The sequence below is a fragment of the Parambassis ranga genome, chromosome 18, assembly GCF_900634625.1.
Source record: "Parambassis ranga chromosome 18, fParRan2.1, whole genome shotgun sequence".
NCBI lineage: Eukaryota > Metazoa > Chordata > Actinopteri > Ambassidae > Parambassis > Parambassis ranga.
The window spans coordinates 12,209,716-12,221,836 of record NC_041038.1 but is presented as its reverse complement, the minus strand read 5'-3'; the positions used below and the strand labels follow the sequence as shown (position 1 = coordinate 12,221,836).

At 43.9% G+C, this 12,121-nt stretch overlaps 1 protein-coding gene across 4 annotated transcripts in view; it reads right to left on the bottom strand.

Moving 5' to 3' along the window:
- The window catches only part of LOC114450613 (butyrophilin-like protein 1), a 139,337-nt gene that overhangs the window by 62,566 nt on the left and 64,650 nt on the right, over positions 1 to 12,121 (bottom strand). For 2 of the 4 annotated variants that reach the window (XM_028428807.1, XM_028428806.1), the window contains one exon: positions 2,900 to 3,175. The exons of 1 other annotated variant lie outside the window; for it this stretch is intronic. In XM_028428807.1, the coding sequence (XP_028284608.1) occupies positions 2,900 to 3,175 (276 nt within the window). Of the gene's footprint in view, positions 1 to 2,899; positions 3,245 to 3,675; positions 3,720 to 12,121 lie in introns of those variants that run through there. One more of the 4 variants, XM_028428814.1, reaches the window with a different exon arrangement.

The window sequence follows — 12,121 nt, the reverse complement described above, 5'->3', positions numbered from 1 at the left end:
TTCACCTGTCTTTGATGGACATCATGATGTCACGGTGACCTCTGACCTTGGATATAAAATGTCCTCCTGTCAGGTCTTTGTGGGATGTTTGGTCACGATCAGCTTGTTGTGATAAACCTGAGCTGTGAGGTCACTGAGCTCTGACCATAAAACATGGAGGAGAGCTGCAGAGCTTTGTGTAACTGTCATGGTGATGAATTCACATCAGTGTTTGAGGCCTCGCACATGAACGGAGACACACACAGGAGTGCTGTGTACATTAAATACTGACACACTACATTATCTCAACTTACCTCAAGTCTTTTGTTTGTAATGACAGGCGATACAAACACCAACACTGACTCCAACGATTCCAACAACGACACCAACAATGACACCAACATTCACTTTGCCAGACGAGTCACCTGAAACACAAAGAGTCTGAGTCACTGTCAGGATGTAACAGAACATTTATTATAACCTCCATCAATACATTTCAGTGTCCATGTGTGAGCTGTGAGTGTGGAGGTTCAGACTGCAGCAGCTTCTGTTCAGACACTGAAGCTCTGAACACTCTGAACACACACACTCCCTCTACACGGTGTGAGTGTGCAGTAACAGGTCATATGAGGCTGTTACAGGACGTCCAGCCACAGTGAAGCTGCTGCAGAGTGTGTGTCTCACAGTGAAGCTGCTGCAGAGTGTGTGTCTCACAGTGAAGCTGCTGCAGAGTGTGTGTCTCACAGTGAAGCTGCTGCAGAGTGTGTGTCTCACAGTGAAGCTGCTGCAGAGTGTGTGTCTCACAGTGAAGCTGCAGGTCATCCTGCTGTCAGACTGAGCAGCTGCCAGCGTCCTCACTGATTCTGTGATGAACAAACTGAATATAAAGATGTGTGTTTTTCTTTGTGCGTCCTCGTGTTGTTTCTTCTGTGACTGGTGTGTAACAGCAGCAGCAGTGCAGTGACCCACAGGGGTTAATAACCCCCTCTGTTCACAGCAGATCCGTCCATCAGGTGTCTTCATGTCTGTCAGGATCCAACAGCTCAGATTCATCTGTTCACTGATCGTCACTGTGATTCAGGCTGAACACACTCAGACCTCACTGTTCCTGATAGAAAGAGACCTGTTGTCAGGTCTGTATGGACACACAAAGATCTGACCCTCCGTCCTGGTTTGTGGCTCAGACCTGAGTCTCTTCAGGATGTGGTCCTAAATCTGACCTGAACTGTGACACGTGACATGAATGAGAGCAGACTGTCAGGGTCCATGCAGCTTTGTGTGTCTGTGCTGAGTGTTGTCCTCATCCACCTGCAGCACAGACTCACAAACAGCAGATGATACACACAGAGGCATCGATGAGCTGCATGACGACTGTATCTATGATGTGTCAGCCATCAAAATGATGTGAACGTAGCTGCAGTCAGTGAGGGAGGAAAGTTTCCCTCAGATTAATAATCCCTGCAGGATAATCTGCAGCTGACGTCTGTGACTGAAGCAGAGGAAGTCACACACACACACACACTCACCAGTGGAAGTCTTGTGGTTTATCTCCTCGTTCACAAGTGAAAACACTTGTTTACTGCAGCGTCCTCTTAAATTCTCTAACTGCACTCTTCTCATTTAATCGTCCTGATTTTATTAAATGTTTTGTTATGATTTTATTCTTTTTATGATTTTATTTCCTTCTTAATTTACAGTTTTAAAATGTTTTTACTCTGTGATTTCATCTTATGTAAAGCACTCTGAATTGCCTTGTGATGAATGGTGCTATATAAATAAACCTTGCCTTGGACGTCTCGACAATATTTTCTATAAAATGAGTTCCAACAGCTTGAATGTGGAGTCTGTGAGTGTGTGTGCTGCTGTGTTATCAGGGCTGAACTGTGTCACTGTCACACACACACACAGCGGCTCTGATGTGATGATGAGGTCACAGAGGTCTGATTAACCCTCTGAAGCCCAGGTTGAAATGCACGTTTAAAAGAAAAAACCTCACAAAGATTTAACAGATGTTTTGATGGTCCCTGAATGCAACATGTGTGAGAAAATATCACCAATTTTAATCTAAACCCTCTTTATTCTACATGTCTGAATTTATAAATCCTTCCTGCAGCTGCAGAGACCAATAAGAACACACCGACTGATCATGTGGTGTAAAATAATCCTGTAGATTGAAGAGTTTTGGTGATTTAATATCAGATTTTGTGATGTTTTCTGATGTCACACATGATGCATTCGAGGACCATTGGAAAGTCTGATGTCAGCTGGTTCTTCGTGTTTGTTAAAGTGTCTGGCAGCGGATCCAGTGGATCCAGTTTCCATCTTCAGGAGTGTGATGTGAGTCAGAGTGATCAGAGTGAACAAACAGTGTGTGCAGACACACTGCAGCCATGTAGAGTGTGCAGAGCTGCCACAGACTGTAGATCAGAGGGAGCGTGTTCAGTCTGTGCAGGTCAGTGAAGGCTGCTGCTGGACCGGAAACAAAATGGAGTCTATTCACTGAGCCGAATGTGATGGAGAGTATTTAATGTGACGGTCTATAAGAAGCAGGAAGTCAAACGAGGCGAGGAGCTGCTGAGGGAACCTTCACACTGCAGCAAACTCTCAGAGGAGCACAGTGTGTGTCCTCACACATTCTGTCAGGGTGTGACCGAGCATCATACAGCAGTGTTTATCCCACATTATTATTAATGATTCACCTGCTGATCAATATGAACTGATCAGAACATGTTTCCCTCTGAGCTCAGACTGATCAAACTGAATCTGACCCACACACATCAGACTGAGCGCACAATTCAACACTGATTCTCTTTGTGTTATTTTCCTCCACAGACTCATTCTCAGCACTGATCATCATGTATGTTCATGTGTTTTATGTGTCGTATGAAGAACATGTTAAATAAACATGGAGGAATCTTACCAGACAAAAACACATATGTCTCAGCACGGATCTGATGGCTGATGTTCTGTGTGGACACACAGCTGTAGTGGTCGGTCTTGGTCACAGTAGTTTGGAGGCTGATGTAGAAGCGACCTTCTCTTTCAGAGACCTGTGGCTGCTCAGAACCCACTCTGTTTCCAGAGCTGTCCTGCCACTCCACGTCAGGCTGAGGAGAAGCTCCGTTAACTTCACACTGCAGCAGAGCCCAGTCCTTTGTCTGATTCAGAGTTACAATGACCGGTCTGGGAGTCACACCTGCAGACACAGAGCGAAGACAATCATTGTGGATCCTCTGCATGTAGATTACTGTTTCTTTAGACAAAAGTGTGCATAAACATCAGTTTCACAGCCCAGTGTTGTATAACAGGGAGTCACTTCTTATTTTCTAATTATTCCAGTATAATCAAGAAGTCAGAGGCTTTCAAAGTGTGAGGATGTAAAAAAATTACTATAATCTGTTCTGTTAAACATCAGTGTCAGAATTTAAGCTTAACTGTTGAGTGTCCAGTAGATCAAATAACAAAATGACAATCCTGCAAATCCAGGAACTGAGCAAAATTCAGCCAGTACAGCAGGATTTTCGAGTGAGGTCACTCAGGATGAGTGGCAGCATAAGCTGATACCATCGAGGTCATGATACAGTGATTCATAATTACACATAATGTGATAAATATCTGGTTATTTTGTAATCTAATTGTAAGAAAAGTGTCACTTATTAACACACCACATATATAAATGTGAAAATAGAGGCATTTACCTCCCTGGTGTCCTGTCATATCAAAGTACTGATTTTAATCTGTCAGATCAGTGTGACATCATCAACATGTGACATCGTCAACTTGTCAATGTGACATCGTCAATGTGTCAGTGTGACATCATCAAGGTGTCAGTGTGACATCATCAACGTGTCAGTATGACATCATCAAGGTGTCAGTGTGACATCATCAAGGTGTCAGTGTGACATCATCTAGGTGTCAGTGTGACATCATCAGCGTGACATCATCAAGGTGTCAGTGTGACATCATCATGTGTCAGATTAAACTGTGGAAATAAAGTCGAGTGTTTGTTAAACATAATATTTATAATCCAAAATAAAGAAGCCGCAGTGTCAGACTGAACACAAACATCACAGAGCAGACTGCTTCATGGAGGTCCTGGATGGGGGGCGTCACATGACAGGAAACACACCTGAGCTTCATTCTACCTGTGCTGCTGCTCCTGAAGAGCTGCCTGGACTGAGGGGCGGGGTCTCTGATCAGATATGATCAATACTTTTGATGTTCGATGATCAGAAACAGCTGGTTGAGCAGCAGCATTGTGTCGTCAACAATGGACCAAACTCTTAAAACACAGGTGAAGAGCTGTTGTACGACTAACTGTGGATTCAACAGGAAATCTGAAAACTAAATAATCTGAGCGGTTAGTGACGTGGTCTTCATCACTTTTTCTGTGTGGATAAAAACAAATACTCACAAACAACAAGCTGAACGGTGTAGTTTTAGGAGGCGTTACCAGACGTCAGCTGATGAGGAAAAAATGACACTCGTCCTCTGAACTGATCATCCTGACCTGAACGATTGTGGCCATAATATCTGCCTTCATCATACATGAACACCTCCTTCTGACCATCTTTCTTCCAGTCAAAGACTTTAGAGGTAAGGTCCTCCTTGGTGCTGGGAGAACAGGGTAAGATGGCGTCACTCCCTTCTTGGACAACGACTCTGACAGCTGGAAGACACAATACATTAGTATATGTTTTGTAAAAACATATTAATAGTTTCTTTAACCTCTATGACCTTTGGAGCCGCACCTGTGAACCTGTGACACAGTATTAGTTACAACATTGGACTGATTTAGTGTGTTCAGACTAATGACATCACAGTAATAACATCTGTCACATCAGCCATGTTGAAGTTGAAGCTGTTTAAAGTGCAGCAGGATTTCTGAGTGAATAATCTCACAGAGACTCACAGAGAACAGTTACAGCAACACAAACCTTTGTGCAGCACACACTGATGTTCACATGAACATGATGTGTTGTGTGAGCCGACAGTTTAAATCCTGAACATCAATCATTACAGATCAGCCTCTACATGTGTGAGCTCTCACTGTGATGTCAGGGCTTCATTGTGTCAGTCAGAAACATTCTGTATCACTGTCTGAATCAAACAGTGATCAATGACTGCAGCTCATTATTAACACTGTGTGATCTGAGCTCTGCTCAACATCTGTAGAGTTTCCTTTGTTTCCTGAGATCAGGGAGGTCAAACAGACCTGAGGCTGCTCACAGTGAAGAGCTGAGCTTCAGTCTGTTCAGTGAAGAAGAGCTGAGCTTCAGTCTGTTCAGTGAAGAGCTGAGCTTCAGTCTGTTCAGTGAAGAGCTGAGCTTCAGTCTGTTCAGTGAAGAAGAGCTGAGCTTCAGTCTGTTCAGTGAAGAAGAGCTGAGCTTCAGTCTGTTCAGTGAAGAAGAGCTGAGCTTCAGTCTGTTCAGGGAAGAAGAGCTGAGCTTCAGTCTGTTCTGTTTACCTCACTGACTTTACAGAATACATAAACGTCCCAGCAGAAGTTTGTGTTTGAACACAGTTCTAAACAAGGACATTAAACAACTGATAACAGTTTTTTTAAGATATGAGAGGTGATTGAAATGTTTGTGACCCAGTATTTTCTGTCTCCGTCTCACACATGCACAACATGCTGTGCAGGCACTGTAACAAAAGAAATGTTTCCAGGGACATTAAAAAGTGACGGACCTCCTCAGACATACTAATACTAAGCAAAGTCTAATAAATGAATAATTGTGCTGTGTACAATTTAACTATTTATCAGCCTTATGTTAGAACAAGTCTGTTTTTAAATACAATGGATGAGTTGTCACAAAACATTGAATAACAAACATAACCCAGTAGATCTGTCACATTTTAAGTCTCTTGTTGTGGGATTTGCACTCCTAATTTTCCTACAGTGATTAATAATCTTAATGTTTTCTTATTGTGCTGCTGTTAAAATTACTGCAGACTGGAGCGCAGTTAGTTAGAGACAGAAGCAGAGGATACAGTACTAATTATCAGGACCATACATTATCAGACAAACTGACAGCCGAGTGTATGTAGGCTGTTATGAGTGTTTCCACATTAACGAGTTTGTGTGTGCTGGACAGGTCATATAAATAAAACATTACTCGTGTCTTTATATTATCACAATGTGTCACCTGAAATGTTCTCTGGTGGTCTGTGATCATTTTTCATGTAAATGTCAATATATTTTTATTATGAATTTTATTATCAGTTATTATGCTCATTTAGGAGATGCTAATATTTAAATGTTTACACTAATCAATGATCAGTTATTTCACGTACTGGTGAATAAGTGACGTCATTAATATCCAGACTCACCTGGGGTGTTTTCCTTTGATCTGTCCTTTAAGACTGTGTCTGAAAGGAAAACAGAGTTCATGTTAGAGCCGTCAGTGTGACATCATCAATGTGTCAGTGTGACATCATCAACGTGTCAGTGTGACATCATCAAGGTGTCAGTGTGACATCATCATGTGTCAGATTAAACTGTGGAAATAAAGTCCAGTGTTTGTTAAACATAATATTTATAATCCAAAATAAAGAAGCCGCAGTGTCAGACTGAACACAAACATCACAGAGCAGACTGCTTCATGGAGGTCCTGGATGGGGGGCGTCACATGACAGGAAACACACCTGAGCTTCATTCTACCTGTGCTGCTGCTCCTGAAGAGCTGCCTGGACTGAGGGGCGGGGTCTCTGATCAGATATGATCAATACTTTTGATGTTCGATGATCAGAAACAGCTGGTTGAGCAGCAGCATTGTGTCGTCAACAATGGACCAAACTCTTAAAACACAGGTGAAGAGCTGTTGTACGACTAACTGTGGATTCAACAGGAAATCCAAGGTGGTGTTTCACAGACGGAAACAGCTGGAAGCTTTTCAGAGTTTCAGGTGTGATGTCAGTGACATCATCACCCTCCTGGGATTTAAACAGTTTGTTCTTAAAAATCACTTTTCCATGTACTAACTGAATAATCTGAGCGGTTAGCGACGTGGTCTTCATCACTTTTTCTGTGTGGATAAAAACAAATACTCACCAACAACAAGCTGAACGGTGTATCTTTGTTCTGGATGAAGACGTGGAAAAACACAGCTGTATTCTCCACTGTCGACTGTCTTTGTGTTTGTGATGGTTATGGAGGCGTTACCAGACGTCAGCTGATCAGGAAAAAATGACACTCGTCCTCTGAACTGTTCATCCTGACCTGAACGACCGTTGTTGTAATGAATGCCTGAATCATAAAAGAACACCTCCTTCTGACCATCTTTCTTCCAGTCAAAGATTTTATAGTTAAGGTCCACCTTGGTGCTGGGAGAACAGGGTAAGATGGCGTCACTGGACAACGACTCTGACAGCTGGAAGACACAATATATTTGACTCATTCAGATTAAATCCACAGAAAAACTGATAACACATTATCATGTGAGCTCAGCGAGTCTCAAACATCAGTTTACAAGAAGTCAGATTTCTGTATGAATAATGTCAGTGAAACACATTTAAAGCTGCAGAACCTCTAATAGAAATGAGTGTGTTCATTCAAAGCACACAGACTGACAGTCACACTGCACTTATTTAACACAACGTGGATATTTATGAGATGAAAGAACATGTGAATTTAAACACTTAAAGGTAGGAGATTTCACTCTGATGCACTTTTTGTTAAATTAGTGTAACTTCTCTTTACAATCTGATAGCAACCGATTAGTTTGGCAGTTTCTCATTAAAACAAAGAATATGAATCATCTGAAGCTATAAAACACTAAAAACATCAGCCAATCCTCCGGGTGGACCCTGTAGGAGTATTGGCTGGTTGTCACTCTCTTCCTGCTCTGCGCACCAGAGAGGTACGTGCATGATGGCCGAAGTCACAGACCGCAGCTCGTCTTCAGGTGATGGCGTCCATGTGATTGGGAGGCGTGGCTTCAGGGTGAGCTCCGAGAGAAAGGGGCGTGTGTTTACTTTCCAAATCTGGCTGACTCTCACTGAGTTTTCAAAATCTCCTCCCCTACCTTCAAACTTCAGACATATTTACACACTGTCAGCAGAAAATGAGTGGTTCACCTCTGCTTCAATCTGTTTCTTCAACTTTGCTCTGTGTCAAAGCCTTGAGCAGAAAGTACTAAACTACGAATAATATGTCCACAAGAAATATGTTGAAGACGTGTCGCTGCTCATCCAAGCAGCTTCATCAGGTCTAACTGTTCGAAGATCTCCTTTCTAATATTAAAATGAAAATCGGGTGACGAGTCAATTTCCATTTTTTCCTTTTCTGATCTAAACAACAGAAATCGAATGGCCGCAAAATATACGGACTGCATTGCCGCCCTTCAGCTGCTCTGGAAAATGAGACTCGACCTTTGAACTGCTCGTGGTGACCTGAGAGGCCCTTGCCATAACATCTGCCATCATCATAGAAGAACACCTCCGCCCGGCCGTCAGACAGTGAGATCACTGCAACAATCTACAGCTCTGAACTCTGGATGATGTTACATGTGTTTCACACTGAGCTTCCTCTGCTGCTGACTGCTGCTGTCAAAGAAAACCCTGAACACACTGTATCTGTGGATGCTCTCATTCATCCAGGTCATAGTCATTTCCAAGAGTTTAAATCGAGGCAGCTGGACTCAAGGATTGTTTTTTGAGGACGTTTCTTCCTCTGAGTGGCTTCCTTAGTTCTGCTGCTGTTCTGCTGGGGAATCTGAGTTTTATGTGTTCAGGACCTCTGTGGGTGGATCTCACAGGAACTCACATCCCTAAGATCCCTGTTGTTGGTTAATGGTCAGTTAACGGCCAGCAGCTGTGTCCAGGTCCTGTGCAGGACTAGTTGACAGCCCATCGTTAGGGTTTGGGTGGGGGTGCTAGGAAGGGATGAAGAGACAGAGTTGTGAACAGGCCTCAGGCCTCCTCCTCTGTTTAGAGATGGTTTTTCAATTTCACATAGATGCTTCTTTGACTCCTCTTTAAAACCATCTGTCTGATTTTGGGCACGGGCAGACCGGGTGGTCACCCGGGGCGGCATCGCACAGGGGGCGGCACAAGCAGTTGGAAAAAAAATCTCTGCTCAGCGGTTTTTTATGTATATTATAGATCACTGTGTGGAGAATTGGCAAATTAGTGCCCCCTGCAGGTGCAGGCGCCCCTGATGCTGAGAAGCTGTGAGAGGAGGGGAGGGGGCAGACAGACAGCAGAGCTGCAGGCAGAGACAGAGGACTGTAGCCTGATGCTGGACTGAGAGTTGATGCTGGACTGAGAGTTGATGCTGGACTGAGAGTTGATGCTGGACTGAGAGTCTGATGCTGGACTGAGAGTTGATGCTGGACTGAGAGTTGATGCTGGACTGAGAGTCTGATGCTGGACTGATGCTGGACTGAGAGTCTGATGCTGGATTGAGAGTCTGATGCTGGACTGAGAGTTGATGCTGGACTGAGAGTCTGATGCTGCGCGCTGTGTTTTTATAACGTCCATCCATGATGTTGCTCTGGCTCGTCGGTTAGCGAACAAGTTAACTACTGTCTGCTAACATAAGTCCGTCCATCCATGACAGGCTGATTAACGTTAAACTAAAGTAAGAAGACTGCTGCTGTCAGCTGGTTTATCAGTTAAATACAGGGTAACAAGTGGGAATGATTATTTTTCATCATATTTATCAAACATTCAGCCTCTCTTCACTCTCTGCCCACAGCCTGGACCATCACACAGGTTTCAGAATGACTAGTTGCCCAAAGTGTTACACATCACAACCTTTATGCTGCTTATTAAAATCTGAAAGCACTATCATTGTAACAAAGAATTATATTTATGTATAAATGCAGTCCTGTTGTAGTACAGTGAAATATTTTGTTTTGTCTGAATAAGCAAGGACATATGTTTGATCCAGTCCAATTGTAGTGCTCTAGTGTACATGCCTTATGTTAGTTTAATTTAAAAAATACATAGACAATGGGGAATTTATTTTTATACCATTTATCATCATATCATCCATTTTGCAAGAGCCCTTCATCCTCTCTGTCCTGTCTCCCTCTTTTTCTCCTCTCTCTCTCCTTCATCCTCTCTGTCCTGTCTCCCTCTTCTTCTCCTCTCTCTCCTTCATCCTCTCTGTCCTGTCTCCCTCTTCTTCTCTCTCTCTCTCTCCTTCATCCTCTCTGTCCTGTCTCCCTCTTCTTCTCCTCTCTCTCCTTCATCCTCTCTGTCCTGTCTCCCTCTTCTTCTCCTCCTCTACCCGGCAAACTGGCAGCAGGAAGGTTCTCCTTATGAGTCGGGTTCTGTTCGAGGTCTCTTCTTGTTAAAAGGAAATTTTTCCTGACACTGTGGCTCTGAAGGGGGTTCAGGCTCCGGGTCTCTGTGAAGCTTTGAGCTAATTTCTGATTGTAAAATGTGCTATATTAATAAAACTGAATTGAATTGCAGCCTCCCCCTTATTTAATGACCTCTATTTATTTATTTATTTTATTTTATTTATTTATTTATTTATTTTTTTGGGGGGGGGGGGGGGTGTCTCGCCCGGGGAGTCATTCAATGTAGAACCGCCACTGCTGCACAGGCTACACTGCTCTGTCTGTCCCTGGGAGTTCTGTCCTTGGGACGGACCAGGTTTGGTCTCAGGGTGGAGTTCCTAATATATATGGGATCATGTTTTTCCGGCACGACTGGGCCTGCTCTATTATACTCTACTATAGAAACCACCTATGGTTCAGTCTAAGATGCAGGCCAGACAAAATCATACCAAGCAGCCTAAGACTGGATCCACAATAAAACAGGGCGAAACCATTCTGAGACAGACACAGAGCAACTTTAAAGTGAAAGGATGAGACAGATCCATTTCACTATTGACACCCTCAAACCAGCCTCTCTGCCAAAAGATAGAGGAGGTCTTGGGACTGATGGAGAGGGTACAAGTGTCGCAACACAAGAAGGTTTAGGAAAGACAGACGGCACAAATCCCAGAGACTTTAGTCTCAGCAACTCTCACATACAGAAACCACTAACGTGGCATGGAGAGCAGGGGCTGGCTGCAGCTGGGAGACTGGCTTCCAAGACAACTGGCTGAAAAACCTTTCTAACAAAGACCTCAGTCAGTCAGAAACCTGGCACAGAGGCAGACCAACTAAGGCTGAAAGTAACGGCAGCCCTCAACAAAGCCAGTCTCACTTTGGAACAAAGAAAAGCTGTAACAAGCCTACGAAGGGACAAAGACTCTCTATCCCTCCAAAGATGCACAGTGGGATTAAACACAGTGTGTGTGTGTGTGTGTGTGTGTGTGTGTGTTTATTGTTGTGCTGAACTGGAAACACTGATCAACAAAAGAGAAGAGTCAGCCTGAGCTTCATGCTGTGATCAAACATATCAATAACTGATCAGAGTTCAGAGTTAATCAATGATGCGTCACCGCTGCTGTAGACAGGCACGAGCCTCGGCAGCGATGACGTCATATCGAAAGTTAAAAAAAAAACAAACTACAAAAAGCATCAAATAATCAGAGGAAGTGAGTGCTGAGCGGGATGCTGCACATTGATCAGCGCGGATAATCAATACACCTTTAACATGTAATCAATACATCTGGTTTAAAATGGCGCAGGTGCACGAGCTGCCGTTACCCCCCCCCCCTCTATGCTCCATCCAGATGTACAGATCAATGATGGATCAGTATCGATAAACAGTGATCAAAGATGAGTCTGATGATCTCACCGGATCCATCAACGAACGTGAGCGCAGCCAGCAGGAGGAGACACGCGCGCAGCAGGAGCTCCATGACTGTGGGAGTCATCTGAGGCTCGAGCATCTTTATACAGGCGGCCACTCCTCTCACACACACACACACACACCGGGCGCGCGCGCACACACTCTCAGGGTCTGCATCCTTCGGAGTGCGCATTTTAAGGCCGCTTACGTCACGACGCTGCGCGGAGCCTGTCCCGATTCGCTCGGAGGATGCGTCAGAACAATGACGGACCAAGCGAGCGGCACCGGCAGCAGCCGAGTCACATTTAAATGTAAGTAAAGTGGTTCGAGGGATTTTTAGAATGCTAGTTAAAAAAATGATGTCGAGGCGCTGTAAACTAAACGTTTTGATTGAATGTTGAGAGGGAGAGAGAGAGGGAGAGAGAGAGAGAGAGAGAGAGGGAGA